Source organism: Leptonotus elevatus, chromosome 19 (genome assembly GCF_054856555.1).
Source record: "Leptonotus elevatus isolate MCC_2025b chromosome 19, RoL_Lele_1.0, whole genome shotgun sequence".
Classification (NCBI taxonomy): Eukaryota; Metazoa; Chordata; class Actinopteri; order Syngnathiformes; family Syngnathidae; genus Leptonotus; species Leptonotus elevatus.
In genome coordinates, this window is record NC_141257.1 from 506,485 (window position 1) to 527,994 (window position 21,510).

A 21,510-nucleotide genomic window follows, 5' to 3' on the forward strand; every position below is an offset into this window, starting at 1 on the left:
CGAAACTTTTTGGAAGTCACTAAGAAGCACGCAAATGTTCATTGTAGCATTTTCAAAAGTGCAAACTGTTGTCAAACCTTTTGCCGACTTGCTTCCGGCTCAACGATGGCAACGTCAGACATGCGTGAAGATGAACATTGACACTTTGTGTTCATTTTGAAGAAACAATATCTCGTTTGTTTTGAGATTGTACTTCAACTCACATTTTTTGGGACTGATTTCAACCATTTTATGAACTCTTAAGTTTGAATCCGCAATGAAAATACTTTTCAGACATGTTGACAAAAGGTTATCAACCGTCTCTTCATTTTGGCAACGTTTCGTATTCATTGGGTTCAATTTGCCAATCAATCAACAAGCACATTTTGTTTTATTGAAAATATTGCTTGAATTATATTTGAACGACTTAATTTTTTCTTTAAACCCCAAAGCCACTAAAAGACTCGGCAGAGACGATCATTTATGTTAGGAAAAAACAAAACAATATCCTTGAGCCTTTTTGGCTTTTTTTGTATTCTTTTCTTTGGTTTCATGTCGATCCAATGTGCACGCAATTATTTTGTATCGTATCTGTGTTTACATTGTTCGATGTACATTGTTATACAGTAATCGAGCTGTTCATGAACATTATTGTAAATAAAGCATAACAAAAAAAAAAAGACAAGTTTGGCCAACTCTGTTTCCGCATGGTAACAAGATGGCGTCCATATGTCATGCAGTTGGCCAAACTCTATATACAGCGCCGGTGAAAGGTTAGGCAGCAGCGCCCTCCGGTGGCCGCTGTCAAAACCGCATGTGCCGTCTCAACTCGAGGATGACAAATCAATGCAAGGGCTCAAAAATTCCCGCGTGTGTGCGCGCGTGCGTGCGCGTGCATATTCGATGTGGTCTCAGCAAGTTGCCCTCACCCACCTTGAGCGCCCCCTGCTGTCATCCACCTGTGTGAGAAATGTCAGCGGCCGCATACTGATGAGCCAATCAGCATCGCGCTCTCGTCTCGTTTGTCATCAGCACGCACGCACGCACGCACGCACGCACACACGCATTGAGAGAGCTCCATGGCGACAAGCTGAAATGTTGCTGATGAATGCCGCTGTGCGATCTCATCTATTGTGTGTGTGTGTGTGTGCGTGCGTGCGTGCGTGCCGCTGAAGATGGAATGCGTTTGACGGATGTTTTCACCTCCACTGTAAATTTTTATGACGACGTCTTTCAAAGTGAGCCCACCTGGCAGGCCGCCATGTCAGTTGATGGCTTCCGCAAAGGGGGCGGGGCCTCAGGGTATTTATCTTTGTCACTTCCTGTTTGAAGGGTCCTCCAGGAAGTTGCAGTGATGTTTTGCAAGGAAGCGAGCCGTAGCAGCAAAAGTGCAAATGTGACGAAAAGTTTGAATTGCTGATAGATGCCAGAAGGTGGCGACAAAGCACTGTTTGGCTAAATTAGTTTATTTTATTTTTTAACTGTAATGGAAGTAAAGATGCCATGTAATGGTGGCAAATTTCATTGGAAAGCTCATTTTGTCTTAAATGAAATTCTTATGGGGCGTTTGGCCCATGAACGCCCCACCCTCCCCTTTGCTGTGGAACGTCTCAGTCAACTTCATTACCCACAATGCTTTTAGCCCATTTCCATGCACGCACGCACGCACGCATGCAGGCAGGCAGGCAGGAGGGTTCAACCAGCGTTCACGCTGGCGGCTGGCAAGCTTTTCAATTTCCTCTTTTGCTGGCTCAACTTTTTTTGTTGTTCCGCACGTCAACTTGGAGCGTGAAGCGCTGACAAAGCGCTTACAAGATGAGAGCGCGGCCTGCAGGCTTGTTTGTGGCGCACACGCGTAAATAAACACACACGCCTCCATTACAACACGCACTCGTACGCACGTCCACACAATTTTACACGCACACGCTCACTGGCCGCCTCCTTATCACCTGCAAACGGCTGCCCGATGCCACATCCAAGATGGCGGCACGACGCGGCGCTCAAGTGTCCACATATTATTTAATGTCATTATTATGCTTTTTGTTATTTGTGATGTAAATATAGCATAAAAACATGCGAGATGGCTTAGAACAGAATGACCACAATTCCAACATTTTTGGAAAAGAACTCTAATGCAGCATTTGGACTTTGAATTGAGTCATTCTTTTGCCCACCACTAGAGGGAGCGCGTGTACCACGAGTGCTCTCAATACATCATTTTTTCCCTTCAATCAATCCAATCAGACGTCAGCCTCCCTTCCCAATTAGGAGTGCCGATCAATGAAATGCAAGCTTCTCAAATCAATCACATTTCAAATTCGTCCTCCATGATGGAAGAATTTCCCGTCTTCTGATTGGCTGCTCACTATAATAATAATCTGCATATTTGCCTGTAGTTCGTATTTAGCACATTTTTCATTTTTCTTGTCACCTTGTTAGCCGACTATCGATTGTGCAGTGCGGCCCGTCACAACATTTCATGTCAGTTGCCAACAAATCGATTGCATGCGTTTACTCGAGCGCCTCGTCGTTCCCCAAGGGCGCCACGCTCGCCGCCGTCTTGTTGTGCTTTCACTTGGGGGGGGGGGTCGCCAATGAGATTGACGCCGACAGATTTCCGCTCTGTCCGGTCGCCGCTCGGATGATTGGCGGATACCTTTTGCGCTCGAGCGCCTCGCCCCGTCGTCGGACGCCTCCCGTCGGGGGCCGCCGTCTTCGCGCTTGCTCGTTAATCCTGATTAAGCTTCCCGTGGAAGACGTTCATCAGCTGGAACGCCGGCACACCTGCGACAGCAACGCGCGCGGCCCGTCGGCTGATGGTTCGCCTTCCAAACTGCCGAGGAGAACTTAATCCATCAGATTTTGTTTACTTTAAGTATCAATGTCAGGTATCGGCAGCCTCCACGAATCAGCGCCGACACCTGGTCGCAGGATTTGCTCCTATTTACTAAATATCATTACAGCAAAAAATCATCTTGGTCAATTCATATCATCTTCTGAGCTTCAATTTCAATTTTTATTTAACTTCAATAATTTAATAAACATTTAAAAGTTATTCATTTATTTATTCAATTAATTATGATTGAATTATTTATATTTTAATGTACAAATTTAACTTAAATTCATGAATGACTTAATTACTGTTTAATTTTCATTTGTATTAAATTAAAATGAAACATTTTTTTTTTCATTACTAAAAAGACAAAGCTGCTCAAAAAGTTAATTAAAAAAAAAAAACTCGAAATGAAACTACAAAAGTCCAAACGAAACCAAACCAAACTATTGGTTAATAAGCAGACGCCATCTTTGCATTTGTGCAATCGTTTGCCGTCCGATCGCCAGCGGACGAGCAGCAAGCAGCTGACGGGCTTTTTTCTTTTCTGCTTTTTGCTTCTGTTCATTTTTTGTCTCCAGGCCCAAAACAAGAAGAAAAGAAAACGAAGAGGACGAGCCCGCCGGAGGTTTTGCGGTCTGTTCGCCTCCTGCGGCCTCGCAAACAACAGAACAATCAGCGAAGCCTCAAGCGGACCCACAACGGCGTGCCGCTAACTTGAGGAGCCTCATGTGGCGCTTCGCTGCCCTCTTGTGGCAGCATCTGGAATGTCGGCACCATTGCGTTTCATTCCAATGGGGAAAAAAAAGAAGAAACGCCTTGAAGCCTATTTGTGTGCGCGAGGATGACACGGCGATCAATTGAATCAAGATGGCGGCGTGGCGAAGCGTGCAAGCACAATGGCGTCGGGGCTCCTCCCTTAACGGCGCCTTGATTGGCCTCTAATTGCGTTGTTTTTCCCTGCGAGACGGCGCGACCATTCCATTACGCTCTCGCCCATTATGCTAATTGCACACTCATTCGCTTCAAACAAACACGTCCCCCCGCCCCCACCTTGCCCCCCCCCCCCCATCCCATCCCACCTATTACAAGCTCAAGATGCTTTCCGGGGGAACATGCTCGCCCCCTACTGGTGAGCTGGACTTTTGCCGCTTGTGTGAGCCGTGACAACTTTTGCTGACCCCCCCCATAAATTCCCCACGCGGGCCGAAGCTGGTTTTTCCCTTCCGGCGTTTGCGTTCATGTTTAATGCAGCGTCCCGTTGCGCTTTCGTCTGGCCGGACGTGCGCTCGTCACGGCGACAGCCGCCGCGGGCTGACGGCGTCCGACGCACGAGAGGCGGCGCTGACAGGAAGTAGATGAAGTCGATGCGCTTTGCCCTCGGCGACGCTGTCCAGCATTTTCTTTTTTTGCCGCTTGTTTTTGTGACATGCCGCGGCCTAATTGTAAAGATTTGCCATGATTGGAAGCGCGCTGAAGGACGGCGCCGCGTCTTGCCAAAAGAAAATGACGTGCGCGCAGCTTTTGTGAACGCTCACGATGACTCCAAGGAAAGTGAAAAGTGCAAGCAATCGTTTTCGTAGGAAGCACAAAGCACACGTGGTTGCAAAAAGCAAGAGAAATCATTGGGGACGGTATCGGTACTCACGAAAGTTGCTGCCCTCTTGTGGCCGTTTCACAAACCGCAACTTGAGAAATTCCAAGTATAGAAAATGGCTCATTTCATGCTCGTTTAAGAAAAATGCGACATTGCGAAACGTCAGTCTTTGTCATTGTTCTTTTAAATTGTATTTTTTTTTAAATTCAAAAATAGATTGTGGATCGCAACACCCTATATACTAATTTCCATAAAATGTAACAAAGCCTGAAAATGTCATAACATTTGCATATAACGCAATCGAAAATTTAATGTAATCATTTTTTTTTCACTTATACCGTAAGAAATGTGTACCTCTAATGTTTCGTGGCTTTTTTTTCTTTCCTCAAAACTGATTATGTAAAACTTGAAAGCTAATATAATATGCAAATTTTCAGTCCAAAGTTCAACATTTTGTGTCTGCAGAGAGTCGAAGTAAGCTCCGCCCACTTGATGAAACAAGTCGCAGCACACCTGACGATGATCTCTCATGATGCGGCGCGTGGCGCATTAGCGGGCGAGCGCGACAAAATCCGACACAACACAACATGGATGCCTTCCACCTTTCACAAAAACAAATATGCTTCCATACACTAATGGAGTATATGTACTTAGTTACTTCCTTTCAGTTTTCCATTGGAGCATGTGCAAAGGAAGCTCCCGGCGCAAGAAGCGACCCGACGCGACCCGCCTCGTCTGGGCGGCTCGCTAATGGCGCCGGGGAGCGCGTTATTTCTTCCTCGTTATCACGCCGCCGCATACCCGGGTCACAGGAGGCGGCGGCCAAAGTGGCGGGATGAGGAACACGAAGGCGGCAAACCAAAAGCGAGCAAATAATGGCCAGCGCTCGCATTAGCGCCGTTCGCACTTTGCCGCCATTACCGGCGGCGGACGCGGAAAATGGCAAAGCGGCCAAATGGGACGCTGGCGACGACGCGCTATTGGCTCGCGCCGGTTGTGATGTCACTTCCTGTTCGGGCATGACGTCGTCGCCGTTTGGACGCACTTTCAAGCAGGGTTTGAATGTCAAAAGTTCAAATGAGGCTTTCGGGTCGGGTTTGAGATTTGAAGCCAAGATTAGAGTTTGGAGGTGCGGTTTGAATGTCGGCTTTTGACACGAGGGCGTCATGTTAGGGTTCCGATCCTGTCTTGGGTTCCGAGCACGCTTGATGGCACGGATGGCTTCAAGTCACAGTTCGGGAGTTTTTTTAATTTAAATGTCTGCTCACGTCTTTTGTTGTTTGTCGCGTCGAGTGAATTGATTGTCGTTTATGTTGATGTCAGCAGGAGGACACGCCACGGCGCCACCTGCGGGCGGGAGGGCCAATGGCGGGAAAAGCTCATGATGAAGAAGAAGCACAGGTTCGTTATCGTTAAATGTTTGAAGGTCGTCACGTACGGTTTCGACTTCATTCGGGTTAGAATCTTCTTCTAGAAAGTGAAGGAAATCTTCAAAGTAGGGTTTCAAGTCAGGGTTTCTAACAAGGGTACGAGTTTTGTGTATGGTTGCAATCCAACATTCATTCGGGTTTGAAGACAGGTTGATGCGTTCAAATCAGGCTTAGGTTTTAAAAGTGGGTTCATTTCAAGCTCGGACTCGAAATGATGGGTTCTAATTAAGGATAAGGTTTCAAGTCGTCGGCGGGATTTGAAACCCTTCAAAAAAAACCTTCACTTGAAACCCAACTCTGACTTCAAGCAAGGGTTGGGCTCTCAAGTCATCCCGACGGGTTTCAAGCCTGGCTCAGGGTTTCAAATGATGCTTTTGAACAAGATAAGGTTTCAAATCAGGTGCAAGCTTTCAAAAGAGTTGATTTTTATTTATTTTTAATTTGAAACCCTAATCGCGCCTTGAGACCCGCAGCCGTGTTTGAAATGCTTCAAAGAAGGATTTGGCTTTCAAGTCGGGGTTTAAGCTTTCTGAGTCGGGTTTCAAGCCAGGGTTAAGTGATGAAAGTGTGTCGGAATCTTGTACATGGCGGCCAAAAAAAAGATAAAAGGATGCTGATGTTTTCTTCATCTTGCGTGTGTGTGGATTGTGCGTGCGTGCGTGCGCGCGCGCGTGCGCTGCGGCGGCGCGAGGAGGCAGCAAAGGACGCGGCGTTGCCTTCGTTTGCATTCAACACGTGTCGCGGGCGAGCGGCGAGGGGAGGGGCCGAGCCGGTTGCTAGGCGACGCGGGTACATACTGAATGTTAAGCCGACAAGCATCCGGGCGGGCGCGCGCGCGCGCGCTTGGGCGAGCCGCAAACAGACGCTGAGGCGGCGCACCAGCAACATGTAGCCCGGCCACAACCCGCAACCCGCAACCCAGACCACAACCCAGACCGGACCGGACCAAGCGGACCTCATCTTCCTCTCGGGGCGCCTGTGGACATACAGCACGTAAGCGGCATGACGCGCCGGGAGCGGCGGCGGGATGGCGTGCCGCCGCCGGCATGACCGGGGAAGGATGTCCGGCGGACGGATGACGGATGGACGGAGTGAGAGAGCAGCGCCAGGAGGACGACGAGCACAAGAGCCTCACGCGCACGGTGAGCACGCACGCACGCACGCACGCACCCGCGCACGCGCGTCACCTCACGCCGACTTTGCCCTTCACGCACGCACGCACGCACGCACGCACGCACGCACGCACGCGTGCTTAAATGCATATTTGACCCTTCTGTCATTGATGTGTGTGCGTGTGTGCGCTGCCAAGTTCCAGAGGTGCGACTCGCTTCACGTGGGACATTTGTCAAAACACACACACATGCACATATCATAGCTGTTGCGCATATGTGCGACACTGCTTCCAGCGTCCTGCAGTGCCCCCCCCCACACACACACAACACACACACACACACACACCCCAGCTTTAGGGCACATATCACATTATAGCAACACGCATACTACAGCAGCTGGTGCGCACTTCCAATGGCAAAAGCGCACACACACACGCACGCGCGCGCGCACACACCGCCGAAAACCGCTCCATCCTCATCATCCTGATGAAGATGCCGTCGTCGCATTCAACAGTTGTCACACGCCGTCGATGTGTTGCCGTCGATATTTTCATCTTGGCTGGCGTCTTGACGGCCTCCATTTTGTTGTTGACTTCGGGCCTGGCGGCGCGGCGGTTAGCATGTTAGCAGTTAGCCACACACTTCTCTCTTTTGGTTCCAATCTGGGAGTTCGCATGTTAGCCTCAACGAGGAGGTGTGAATGTGCGTTTGTCGACATGTGATGGGCTGGCGACCGGTCTGGGTCCCGCCCCCCCCCACGCCTGGTTCCTCTTGTCGTCTGGGATTGGGCCGTGGCTGCCCGCCCACCCTGACGAGGCCAAGTTGAAAATGGATAAATGGTTTGACTTTGTCGTCTTGTCTTGCGCCGGCGTCATGGATCAAGATGGCCGCCTCCGGGCGAGCGACCCAAAATGGCCTCCAGCTTTTATTTCCGTTGACTTCCTGCCTGGACATGTGAGCCAGCCATTTCCTGTCTCTTCTTACGCCACGTTGTGGTTGTCAGCTAGCTTAAATGGAGCAATGCACGGCTTGTTGCTTGGGAACGCGACGGAAATATTCCAAGATGCGCAAAAAGCGCCGCGACTGCGGGAATTTGTGGGACTTGGCTTGACAAGTACGCAGATGGCGCAATTTGGGAGGAACATTTGAGTTTATTACATCGCAGCAGGTGGAAGACAGGAAGCCAGGCAGGAAGTGATGTCATAGGACACAGGAAATGGCGGCAGTCACATGTCAGGAAGGAGTGGCGCTGTCATTTGTCAAAACGTGAAAACACAGCACGTCTGCGTGCTCGCCGCCACAAAGTGGTCGTTACATGTTTTGACGCTCGAATGGCGGGATGCTTGATTCACGCGCGCGCGCGCACGTGCGGCTTGTGCGTGTGCGTGTGCGTGCGTGCGTGCGCTCCGTCTTCATTGATGGTCTGAATCGCACATCTTCGATGCTCTCCCTCTCGTTTCTCTCCGTCTTTGGATTTCACTCGATTGTCAGCGCGCGTCGCTCGGCAAGCGAAAGCCGATAACGTCCGCCCGCCGTTGCACGAGCGCCAATAAAGCAAAAGCTTGCATATGGAGTCCAATTTGTCGTATGGGGAAGCAATTACAAGAACTTGAGAAAAATAATTTGCCTTTTGGCGTCTTTATTTTGGGAGCAAAGGAAAAAAGATTAAAAAAAAAAAATCATCATCTTTGAGGTTTCATAGTCAGCGTCGACAATACGTACTCGGGTGTCTTGTTGTTATGTTCGCCGGCTGTGTGCTTACGTCCACATGCCCGTGTCTGATATTCAGGAACGTGATTGTCCGCTCATTTTGTCCGCCATGCTTTTTCCCACAGGTGTCGAGTTGATATGCCCTCGTTCCGGTTCATGTTTTCCGGCATTGTAGGATTGTTTAGCGCTTTTGTCGTGCAAATGGAGGCCGTTTGTAAAAACGTGACTGAAAGTCCAACTTGATGTTGTCGTGACAAACGCGTCTGCTTTTGTACGTCGCATGTGGCGTCAAAGCACATGTTGAGGATTTGCATTTGAATGCTTTTTTTGTGTTCAACATTTCTCATTGATTAGCCCCCCCCCCCCTACGCCCCCCCCGCCTCTCCTCCAGTCGAGTCTTTTCATCTTTTTCCCCTCATCCCTCCTTCTTGAGGGGCTTCATTACTTTCCTTCCTCTTCTAATTACCGTCACGCTGCATCCCTCCTTCTTCCCCTCCTCCTTCATCTCTCCATCTGTTCTTCCTTCTTGCCGAAGACTTTGACTTTTCCTTTCCTTGGACTTTTCCTTCCCTTCACCTGCCGTCCTTTGTAATCCTGCCCCCCCCCCCCCCCCCCCAATCCTCTTTTCCTCCCCCAGCTGCAATCTTCTGCCGGCCGCACCTCTTCCTTCATCTTCCTCCGGCTGCAATCGCTTCCTCCCTCCTCCTTCGTCTCTCCTCCTTCTCATTAATCCCTTCTTCTTCATCCCACCGTAGCTTCATCTTCCTCACCTTCCTCATCTTCCTCACCCCTTCTTCATCCCTCCCCATAATCTCTTCTTCTTCATCACCTCTTCTTTCTTCGCGTCCTGCCGTCACCCCCTCATTCCTTCACCCCCCCCCCCCACGCCGCGGACTCCCCCCCCCCCCCCCCCCCGTTATCGTTGCGCACCATCGCCAGCCTTTGTGAATGGATGCCTGTGCACGAGATGAATGGGCCGACACGTTCGCACCCGCGCGCGCGCACACGCACGGCGTTATCTGATGGAGGCCGGACGCCAACGGCGGCGAGGAAAGGAAGCGTCCTAAAGTGTAGCTTGAGGAGTGACGGGAAGGAACCCAAACAGGAAATGAAGGCGCTTGAATGAGCAGGAGGAGAAAGTCATGAAGAAGGATTTTTTTTTTTTTTAATTGCGGGTCAGATACATCCCAAAACCCGCCAAGACTTATCCAAGGCTTCCATTTTTTTTTTTGGGTACTCCTCACACATGCCTTCTACACTTTTCTTCTCCTTCGTGCTCACATTATTTCAGATTAGAGGCCGAGCGTGCTCGCTTCAAGCCGTTTGTCGCAAAACAAAAGAGAGTTCAGCCTGATTAAGGTCCAGATTGTTATCCAAGCAAAGTCCAAAGGTTTTGCAGGTTTCCCTCTTCCAGCACAAGCTGATTCCAATCAGCAGGATGGCGATCAGCCTTATGCTGATGAGCTGATCGTCTATCAGCTGTGTTGGAAGAGGGAAACCTCCAAAAGGTGCGAGGGCAGTTTGACAGCTTAATGCTAACGTCGAATGACAAATGCCGTAGACGTGCGAACTCAGGCGGTGTCGCGGTTCACCTGCCGGCCAGGTCGGGTTTGGTCGTCTGGCTCCGCCCGCCGCGGGTGGGACCAAGTCATCATCGGCAAGCGACTTCCCTGACTTGAGTCCCCCGCCGGCGCCGCCTTCTGGATTGCCGTCGGATCCGAGGCGCGCTGGAGTCCGTCTTGGGGCTGAGAATGCGGCGGACTCTCCTGCGCCGCTCAAGATGGATGGACGGATGCTAATTGAGGCGAGCAGAGCGCCGCGGCAGGCGCACTTTTCATTCCGTGCTTCTTGGAAACAGTAACGAGAAAAAAAAAAGTCTGCGGCAGTTTCCAGGGCTGCTGCCATGGCAACGCTTATTAGCGGGACTTGCCCGCCGTGGCCGACGGGCACTCGCATCACGGGGCGACGCGTGATGGAAAGCTGCCGCGACGGCGTAGTTTGGCAGCTGAGAGCGTCAGAACGCAATGCTGCTTCACGTTGTTTGGAAAGACTCGATCAGCATTGAGGGCCCTGCTGGTCTCAGAGGGAACTTCAAGGTTTGGAATTGATTTCGGTCCCAGACTGGTTAAGAGCTTTAAAGATCAACAATAGGATTTGAAAATGGATTCGTGAAGAAGAAAGAGAAAGTTGTGGTCCAGTTTCCTGGTGCCAGGAAGAACCAGAGACCGATTTCAGATGTTGTTCAGAACAGTTCCAGTTCGTCTTTTGGGACGAGAACCTTCGTGACTAGAATCTTCTTATCTCAAGACGAGCGTTTCTTGACTCGGACCTTCTGTTGGGACGAGAAAACTTGTCCGATGGTGACAACCTTGGCTTGGGTCGGGACGGTTCTATTTTTAGAACCTTTTTGGTGGGATGGCTCGCATCTCCCCAGTGATCCTGTTGAGGATTTCGCAATAGAGCAAAAGTGTGAATGCGTTTATTTTGCAGATGTTGAATTGCTTTCGGCACAATTTGTTTCGTTTCCTTTTTCCGGGCCGAGCCTGCAACAAGCTAACAATGTTCAAATGAGCAAAAAGCGTTTATTCATGAACTCATTCACTGCCATTTCCACTGACGCAACCCCCTTCGCTCCCGGCTGTTTTACTGGATTTGGACTGATTTTGCAAAGCCCACAGAATATTATTTTTTATTGCCATAAAAACATGGAATCTTGCAAAAGAAAGATTCGAGTCTCTTCTTTCATTAGGAAGAAAAGTTACACTTGTATCTCTTTCCGTTTTGCAGTAATTAGCATTAGAATATAGCTTATAAGTTTCATCATTATTCACAAATCTGTTGAAAACTGCGGGGGGGGGGGGGGTGCTGCCACCTGCTGGCCGTTTTTGTAATTACTACCATTGCTTTAAGCGATCTCTTCAGGTCACAATCTGTATCAAAACCTCTTGCATAAAAAAAACACGTATAAATCGTTTTTTGGGAGAGCAGGACAAAGTATTAACCCCCCCCCCCCGTATAAATTTGTCTTTTCAAATTGGAATGAGTTAAGGAGGTTTGACTTGTCGTTGGCGTGCGGCGACATCTGGGCCGGCCAAACGTTGGTGGCAATCCAAAATCATATTCCAGCAACAAATCTTGTTTCCTGTCTTCAGAGCACAACGTGTTGTTTTTGCCACCCGGCGGAAGGCGCTAAAAGTTGAGCGTTCTTGTGTACGGGTTGAACGCGGCCGCTAATGAACGTCACAAAACGTCGTCCGCCCGATCCAACACCAGCGCTTTGCCTGTTTGCGGCTTTTGTTTTTGCCGGCCGATGAGCCTGCGGCCCGCGTGGTCAAAGCGCCTCGCGGCCGCCATTTTGACGCGCGCGTCCCCGAGGGGAAGGAGGGCTTGCTGGCGCTGACATCAGGCTGGGCTCGACTTCTGACACCCCTCGAATGGCCCGTGGCGCGCGCGTCCCGCTTCGCTGTGTTGACGTGCCTTTAATCATCGGCCGCCGACAACATGGCCGCCGCCTCTTGGACCGCACGCGTCCCGCTGACGTCAATCGCCTTCTTGCAATCGTTTTGCTGTTGTCGGCACAATTATTGTTGTTCTTGCTCTTTTCGTGGATTCTTATCGCGCTGACTTCGATTCTCGTTATCGTCGTCACATTTCATGCTCTTTTCATTTGGATCCGTTTTTGGGTCCGGATTCTTGCTGGTGTCGTCGTTAGCATTATTGTCACACGTTTCCTGATTGGAGCTATTGCTGTTTTCATGATTAACTCATTGACTGGCAGCCATTTTGACTGAAGCAAGCCCCTTCACTCCCGGCGGTTTGACTGGATTTGGACAGATTTTGCACAATATTGTGTTGTATAAAAACGTGGAACCGACCCCCCCCAAAAAAGATTTGAGTCTCTTTGTTCATCAGGGGGAAAAAAAAGTTTCTTCAATTATTCACAAATCTGTTGAAAACAGTGGGAAAAGAGTTTTTAGGGCCCTGGTTGAACTCTTTTACTCTCCTGCCACCTGCTGGCCGTTTTCGTAATAACCACCATTGCTTTAAGCGACCTCTTCAGTTCACTGTATGCGCTAGCATTAAAAAGAAACTTCCCAAATGTATAAATACGTCTTTGGGAGCGTGGTAATATTTAAATGAACATATTTACACGTTTTTGGGAGCAAATGAGTTCGTGTTGTAGCGTTGGTTTTCGGCATATTATTTTGCCGTGGCTTTTATCATCGTTGCTGTCATCGTTGGTTGTTGGTTATTGTGGCAAATGTGATCGTGCGCCGCGGCGGCGGTTGTAAGCGATCGCGATCACGTCAGGTGGAAACTCGATGATTGATTTGTGACGTCCGACTGGCAGAAGCGCAAAGAACGCGACTGTCGCGCTTGCCTCAACAAAGATGGCCTCTCCGCCGCCTGCTAATTGGCAAACAGATGGCGGCCGGCCTCCTTTTCCCGCCGTCTAAATGCTTCAACTGAAGGTCCCCCCCCCCCCCCCCCCCATGTAACGACTTCCCTTTTGGCGTGTTCAACTCGCCAGGCTGCTTCCTGCCCGGCGGGCCTGCTGACAGCGGCACGGCGAGCGACGGCGAGCGACGGCGAGCGACGGCGAGCGACGGGTCTTTTTCTTTCCCGCCAGCAACAAGCCGCTGCGGCAGCGACAAAGAAGCGCCGACGGCAACGTTGTCTTTGCGTGCCACGCTTCCCTCTGCAGGTTCAAACGGATGTCGTTGTCATTTGGATTCTGCCAACGTCACTCGCCAGTTGATTTGCATTCCGCGACTGAGCTCGTAACGTCTTCTGTATCTCAAATCAATATTCCTCATTCAGATCAATGCAAACGTCATGAATGCGTTCCCCCATTTTTGGACTTGTTTTTGATAGCGCTGTCAATCAAGGAAACCATTTCATTGAGACCAACGGCGTGATTTTCATCCAACTCTCCGCCGATTGCTAATTAATCCTGCATTTTGTTTTTGAGAAGATTTTGTTTCCAAATATTTATTGCAACAAGACGATTCGCGATTGACAAGGAACAGTCGAAAAGGGTACAAATATAAAAGAGGAATAAAGCAGTAGAAGAAGAATCGAAGAAGAATTGTGACCGAAGCGATGAGTTAAGGACAGCAAGTCAAATAAATGACAAACGGAAAATGCAGTCAAAGAGAAATGAGGCCGGAAAAGCGCAATCAAAAGAAAATGAAAGTAAGAAACAGCATAAATGAGGAATAAGGCAAAAGAGGAATAAAAGATTCAAGGGGAGTTATGTGACAATCAAATGTGAGTACAAAATGCTAATCAGACAGTAAAAGGGGAATAGGCGGCAATATTAAGACCTTCCAAGAATGAAAAAAAAATGGATTGATTAAAGTGAATCAAACGACCAAATTCGAAAAAAAAAGACGATGACAAGATGAAGCGCGGGTCAAATAATCCTCACGAGATCAATCAAAGTGTAAGAAAGCAGTTGCACTAATGGCAGCCATGTTGATTACAGACTTTGCACTTGCCGTCCATTGACCCCCCCCCCCCCCCCCCGCAACTCCGACACGGCGTACAAATGGCCGCTGCCTCTCGCTCGCCCGCTATCGACCCGCCTTTTCCTCGCTCCTCGCCGTCGTCAATAACTGCCGGGCAAGACGCGTGCGCACCAGATGAATAACATGACGTGAAGAGGAATAGCATGAGGGAAAGCAGAATGAAAGCAAAGAGTCAAAAGAGGAAGAATAAAAGTGGAATAGGAAGCCCTCAAAGGTGCTTAAAAAAAAAGGAAGCGTTGCACCCCTGCCGGAGTTCAATAAATTTGTATCTGTCATGTCTGGAGGAGAGAATGTTATTCCGCAATCTTCGGCCGCCAACGACTCGCGACGAGCAGCACAGCGAGGACAAAAGAGGAATAACAAGTCGCCGGAAAGGGAATAGCGCCTTGATTAAATTGCCGTAGTGGCGCAACTAAAGAGCGGCCAGAGAGGAATAAACGAGCGCAAGTCCAATGAAGGAGGAATATTGAGGCCTTGAAAGAGGAATAAATGATTGGTCTCCAGCCTGGCGGGAGTGGCAACGCGTTTTTTTGCGCAGGAAGGCGGCCATCGATTTTCCACGCGCGCTGTCGCTCAAGGCAAACGTCTGCCGTCCTTGTTCCGCAATGACGCAATCTTTTCAACGGGACTCGCCGCCGCTTTCCGTGCAAAAGTGGAATAATAAGACACCGTTGAATGACAAAAGGGGAACGTGGGGACAACAAATAGGAATAGCGAAGGAATGGATACTCGTCAAGTCATTACAAACGTGTTACTCGTGGAATAAGATGAAAGTGGAATACGACAAGTGGAATCATTGGGATGATAAAAGAGGAGAAACGAAATCACATGAGAGCAATAAAAGACAAAATAGGAATAATAAAAATGATCAGAAAGGGACAATTAGACATCCGTCCGTCTTCTCAACAGCTTATTTAAAGAGGAAGAATAAAAGAAAAGAGGCCATTTTGGTTTGAAGCGGCCATTTTAGGCTTTGAACTTGGAATTCTCGTGAATTCTCTTCATTTGACTAAATGACATTTATGTTGATCTAAAAACGGAAGAGTCTCAAGATGCCGTGCCAAGAAGCGGCCATTTTACGCTCCAAGACAAATTTTAAGATTTTGCGGGATTGCTAGCAAATGGCCGACGGTGAATAAGATGGCGGCGAGAGAAGGAAAGCCGGCGCCAGCAGTCGGCTTTTTTGTCCTGAGGTTTGAGGATGAAGAAGCTTTGAAGACGATCTGCAGTCGAGCCGCAGGAGGTCACGCTGGCGTCGAACCCTCATCACGCCCCGGTGTCTCCACTGATCGCAGGTGTCACGGCATGTCAGCGTGCACGTGCGTGCGTGTGCGTGCGTGCGTGCGCGCGTCCTCCTCCCACTCGCTGTCAGGACGCTGAAAAGCTCGTGAAGGCGTCTGAAAGGATCTCATTAGCGGCCGGCAATCAAACGCCGGCCGCACTGAGCGACTGTTAATTAGCGAGGAGAGCGCCGACCTTTTATTTGGATTTGTCTTTTTTTTTTTCTATTCCTGACGCGTTCATGCGACCCGACCACAACACGGCAGCAAGTCCCGCTGCACTTTGTTGCCGCCAGCGTCGCCGCGGGTCGCGTTTCACCACCTGCGCTTTTGAAAATGTTCTTTTCTTTCCACGTTATTTTATTCAGCACACACATTCGGAAGATGTTATTTTGCCGGTGCCGCCGCCGAAGCGTCCGCCGAAGCGTCCGCCGTGGCCGAGGGGCCCGTTTGGGCTGCCAGCGCCCAACGAGCGAGCCGGCCAGCCATTTGAATAATGAAGAAGCTGAAATGATTGAAGATGATAAAAGTCCGAGAGGTTTACGGCAGCTTTCTTCTTCTTCTTCTTCTTCTTCTTCTTCTTCTTCTTCTTCTTTTTTCTCCATCCGGGTTTGATTTCAGCACATTCGCAGATGGATTTTTCCTTCCAGCAGAAAAATCACGTCGGCATCATTTTGTTGTTCTTTCTGCCATCTTGTGGGAGGTACTGAAGCCCACCAGTTGCCTTTTACCAAAGACTTTTTTGTTGATTTCTTTCTTTTCTTTTCAAATTGGAGACTTTGTGAGATGTTGTGTTTACTGGCGAACCAAAACGAAGAGTCGCCTTTTCATGGAATTTTCATCCTGAATTGTGCAATCGTCGTGTTCTCGCATTGGTCACCTCCGTGAAGTTTAAGGACGTTTTTCTTTTAGTTTTGCGTGGTAGCTCGGACCGGAATTGCTCAACTTGCCATTTGCGAATCAAGCAGTTTCGGACGCTGACTCTCATCACACGACTCAAATTTGTAGTATTGACATACAGCCGATCCGATACAAACAGTAGAGGCCCCAGAATGGAACCCTGTGGAACACCGTATTATGTTCCGCTATACAAGTGAATTCATGTTGCACTCATTCGTCGGACCACTTTTTTTCTTTGCTCGACATAGTATGAAGGGGATTACAATAATAATAATAATAATTCAAAACATACAAAGTAGCATTCCGACAGTCACAAGTCAATTACTGAGCGCACCAAATTCAAACGCGCCGCTAGGGACGGTCGGATCCGATCCACTGGATCAGCACGGAGTCCGATCGAGGCCAAAATGACCGATTGTTTGGATCAGAATCAGTCCGATCCAATCCATGAGCCAAGCAAGATAGCGTTTAGCATTAGCTAAAGTCATAACCACATTGATTAGCGATGTTCAAACGTTTCATTTTGTCAAAGAAAAGTAAAGCCCGACGGCGTTCAGCAGCTTTAAGTGACAAAAAGAATCGCACCCGTATCGGTTGCAGTATTGCTATTGGTATCGGATATGAAGAAGTGGTATCGAGCCATCCCGAGCACTGCAGCCGATGACGGGCAAGGGGGCGTGATGTCGTCACGCCATCGAAAGCGACAGCGTGGAATGTTGCGGCTGTAAACATCAAACGGCTCATAAAGGATTGCGCAAGACGGACGGCCATATTTTCACCATTGATGGCCGACGTGGCACATTTTCTTCTTCTTGCAGGGAACGCCATGTTGAGCCATCATTCCTTCTCCTCTTCTCGTCCTGCCCGCTTCCATTTGCCGACGCGGGCGTGCCGTGTGTTTCCCGTGCGCGTGGTGCAGATTTATGGGCCGGCGTGGGTCGGGCCCGCCGATGTGGGAGCGAGTCATGAATCAGCGGCGCCGGTAATGAATTGTGATGGGCCACAGGAGAGGACGGAGGAAGAGGAGGAGGAGGGGGGCGGAGCTACGCGCTGAAGATGGAGAATGCGCCGTTGAATGAGATTGAAATGAAAGCGCGAGCGAGCGCTCCAATGTTTTGCTTCCCTCTCGTACAGTGCAAAGTGTTTTTTTGCACTGAGATTTACCGACGTTCCTTAACGGCGCGGCGGCGGCGGCGGCGGTACGCTAATGAAGGCTTGCCAAAGGACTGGCGGCCATGAAAAGCCATTACCCACAATGCCACGCTGTTGCTGCTGCATCACAGCCGCCCCGATGAGCATTTGATGTCTTTTTCTAAATGTACATTTGAGTCCATTTCCATCCGCCATTACGCAAACGTACCACCTCGTACGTACGTATGCCAACATTCCACACGCATTCGGGGAAACGTTGCAGCCAATCAAATGCGCCGGCTGCTGCTGCTGTTGCCGTTCCTGTCATGTGATGCAATGAAAGGCAAAATGTGATGCTTTTGTCCTAGAAATGAGACAACGCCAGTGTTGCATTGCAGTGAATTGAGATATGAGTGACTCCAATGCTTTTGCTTTGACATGGGAGCAACCATTTGAGATGACATTTCCCAAAAAGACTCTTCAAGCTGTTGCTCTAAAACGAAACTAAAACAACGACACGTTGTGTTTTGAAAGCTACCACTTGCTTTTGCTTAATTGAAATCCGTTTAGCTTCATGCTAACAAAACAATCCTCCGCAACGCCGCCTTTTCTGTACTGTATGTCCATCTGTCTGTATTATACTGCCCCCAGGTGGTCAATGTGCGCACGCCAAAAGGAGCAGCACAATGCCCATTGAAATGAAATACACCCCCCCCAAAAAAAATGATTGTCTCAAGCGGTTGAATTCTTTACATTCCATTGAATCAAGTTGATGCTGTGATTGGTCTGGTTTGTGCTTCATGATGCAAACGGAGTTCGTGCGAGGGCACAAGCAGACGGAACGAAGGTTAGCATGCGGCGCTAAAGTCTTGTTGCAGGCAGAACAAGGTGCTTCAATTCTTTTCTTTACTGGGAAAAAAAAAAAAAAGCTTATTTTCTTGCGGCGCGCGGGCAGCGCTAATCCCGCGTTAACTTCACAGCGTGAAGCGTGATGGCGACGGCGGGCGCGAGAGTTGAGAGCGGGAGAACAAAGTGGCATGGAAAACATAATTGGACCTAACGAATACGCAGGGGGCTTAACAACGTGATCCTAATGGCTTCCGTCGAGCTCTACGCACGCGCGCACGCACGCACACGCGCACACACAATGAGGAATGCAGAAGGGTTTGTCAGTTTCACTCCAGGCCAACAGGGGGCGGCAGAGTTGAAATAGTAGCCAAAAGAGTCCCACTGGTGTGACTGACATGCTGCCGCCAAGACAAACCGCAGACTGGTCGCTAGCCAGTGTAAAATCCCACATGGACTGGTCGCCAGTGATTTGGGTGGCGTATGCAAACAGGAAGCGATGCACACACTCTAAAAATAGTTGGGTCAAAAAGAACCTCAAAAAACAAATGGACAGGTCCAGTACTGGAGTCAATTTGACCCCACTTTATCAAAACGGTGCGGTTTCGTCCAAAATGACCCCATTTTTGGCTTGGTTTTAGGTTTTGGTTTGCTCGCTCTTTCTTTTCACCCAAATTGGGTTCTTTTGGACACAAGGGGTTCCACACCTTTAAAACTGCCGGGCCAAAAATCGGAGCCACCCACTAACTTTGGGTTGTTTCTGTTTTTCATACAAAACAACCCCAAAGTCGGTTGAAATGAACCAAATGAGTGGGCGGCTTCAATTTTTCACTCAAATTGGGTTGCTTTTGACGCAGCAGTTGGAATGTACTTAAGTATGCAAAAATAAAAAAGAACCCAATTTGGGTTCTAAATCTCCTACTTGGGTCCATTGGATGGAACTGTTGAGATCATTTTTTGTAACAAATGACTCCAATATTGGCTTTCATGCACAACAAGCCAATTTTTGAGCCAGAAAGTTGGTCCAATTGACTCACGTGGTGGGTTGGTCCATTTTTGACCCCAATTGAGTTCCGGTTGCCCCAACGGCTTTTAGAGTGTTGCATGCATACATGCAGCACATACTGTAGAACCCAAAGTGGGTCAAAAAAGGACCAAAGGTTCAAATGAATAACCCACAACAACCCTTCCCAACAATAGAATGTTTCAGGTTGTTTTGTACAAAGCAACCTGAAACGATGGCCTATTTTATGCTTATTCTTTTGACGCAACTTTTCGGGTTCAAGGTTCATGTTGTTGTCTTTGTGACTGACCGTGTGTTTCCGTTTGTCCCCAGCAGGGTCTCGTCGGCTCAGCGGGTGAACGCCGGTGAGCGGCACCCCCCCCCCCCTTCCCTCCCGAGAAGCGGCGCCAGGCCTCGCCCGCCACAGCCGAGCGGCCGGCGCCCCCCGGCCCCGCCCGTCCCCCATGGCGGCGCCGCGGCCGGCCTCTCGCCTCTCGCTGCTGCTGGCTGTCCTGGCCTGCACGGGGCCCGCGCGGCCCTCGCCCCCCCTGCTGCTGCGGCCCCGGGAGAGAGAGAGGGACTCGGGTGGCGTCAACATCGCCGTGGTGCACTCTGGATCCTCCCTGCTCCCGCAGACGGCGGCTGCGGCGGCGGCGGCGGGGGCCGGAGAGTCGGGGCCCGGTCTCGGGAGCGGCCTGGGCCAAAGGGGCATGACGGATGCGGCCTCAGCGGTGGGGGCGGCGGCCGTGGCGCCGTTCGCCGCCTCCTTCGCCGCCTCCTTCGCCGCCTCCTCGTCGCTGTCGTCGCTGGTCGGGGAGATTGTGATGACGCCGTCCGGGCAGGCCACCGTCATCTACCTGAAGGTCAACGAGAGCAGCCCGGGGAGCCTCCTGCTGCAGCTGTGCGAGCTGCTCGGAACCACGCCGCTGCAGGTACCGACGTCGCCGTCCACACCGGCGCGCACTCGTAGCCGCAGGTCACAGTCGGGTCAATATATGGAGGGGAAGCCTGACTCCTTTAAAACCCAAGGTCACGCAATCTGACAGCTGAATTTTTCGAATCCATTTTTTTTTAAATGGTGACCTTTGAACCTGAATGATGTGATGAAAATGAAATGTAAAGAAAGTACAAAAATGTTTTGCTTCATTTCAATGGACTTTGTGCCGCTCCTTCTGGTGTGTGCGGCATGGCCACCGGGGGGCAGTATAATACAGACAGTGGAACCTCGGAGTTCTAACGTCTCGGAACTCGTACAAATCGGACTTCGACCAAAAAGTCGGAGTAAAAAATGCCTCGGAGTTTGACCTCGTTCTCGGAGTTTGAACATTCGGCCGAGCAAAGCAAGCAAAGCCGAACGTACCTTGATCGAGTAGCCGAGTGAAGCCGAGCGATGCCGAATGCTCGCGTGGCAGGAGTGGAGACGAAGCGCTGCTCGTTTCCAGTCAGAGCGGCTGAAAATGCTCGGAGGTGCATTTTGAATTTCCACGACGATTTTCTTCGACGTGGGCCCAAAGAAAGACGGCAGTGCCACTGGCAGAAAAGAAAAACGTAGAGTGCCACCAACCACGTGGATTTAGGAAGCCGTTGTCTCTCCTTCCGTCAATACTGGCACAAGGACCCCTCTTAGCTGTTCAACGACGTGCCTGACGCTAAACAGCGCACAAGGACCCCTCAACAATATGCCTCATGTAAAATACATGACCATAGCATATTTCATCCACTGGGGGCATCGCGCCACAACAAAAGAGGGAAGGTCTTTTTTATTGTTTAAATACTGTACAGGGTGGAGATTTTTTTTTTTACATAAATATAAATTAAAATAGGAATTTTCTGTTTTTGGAGCTTGGGAACGGATCGATCGCATTTACATTATATCCTATGGGAAAAAATGTTTCGGAGGTTGAACAATTCGGACTTTGAACACTTTGCAGGAACGAATTGTGTTCAAACTCCGAGGTACCATTGAACATACAAGAAAGTGACTCAGTATGCCACACGTGTCGTTCTTCACAGAGGATAAAGAATCTATGCCATCTGTCAAAATCCATTGTGTCTTGTACGTGGGATCACTTGTATCTCAAGGCACCTCTAATTTAATCCATCACTGCCGCATCTTCGCAACCGCATGCTAGCGCACCTTAGTGTGCGCCATTGTGAC

At 49.7% G+C, this 21,510-nt stretch overlaps 1 protein-coding gene across 2 annotated transcripts in view; it reads left to right on the top strand.

Moving 5' to 3' along the window:
• Positions 1-3,536: 3,536 nt before the first annotated feature.
• The window catches only part of grin2da (glutamate receptor, ionotropic, N-methyl D-aspartate 2D, a), a 52,002-nt gene continuing 34,028 nt past the window's right edge, over positions 3,537-21,510 (top strand). Inside the window, exons 1-2 of one of the 2 annotated variants that reach the window (XM_086062292.1) lie at positions 3,537-6,981; positions 19,686-20,284. In XM_086062292.1, coding sequence (XP_085918418.1) covers positions 19,817-20,284 — 468 coding nt within the window. In that variant the 5' untranslated portion in view covers positions 3,537-6,981; positions 19,686-19,816. The remainder of the gene's footprint in view (positions 6,982-19,685; positions 20,285-21,510) is intronic. The other variant, XM_086062291.1, reaches the window with a different exon arrangement.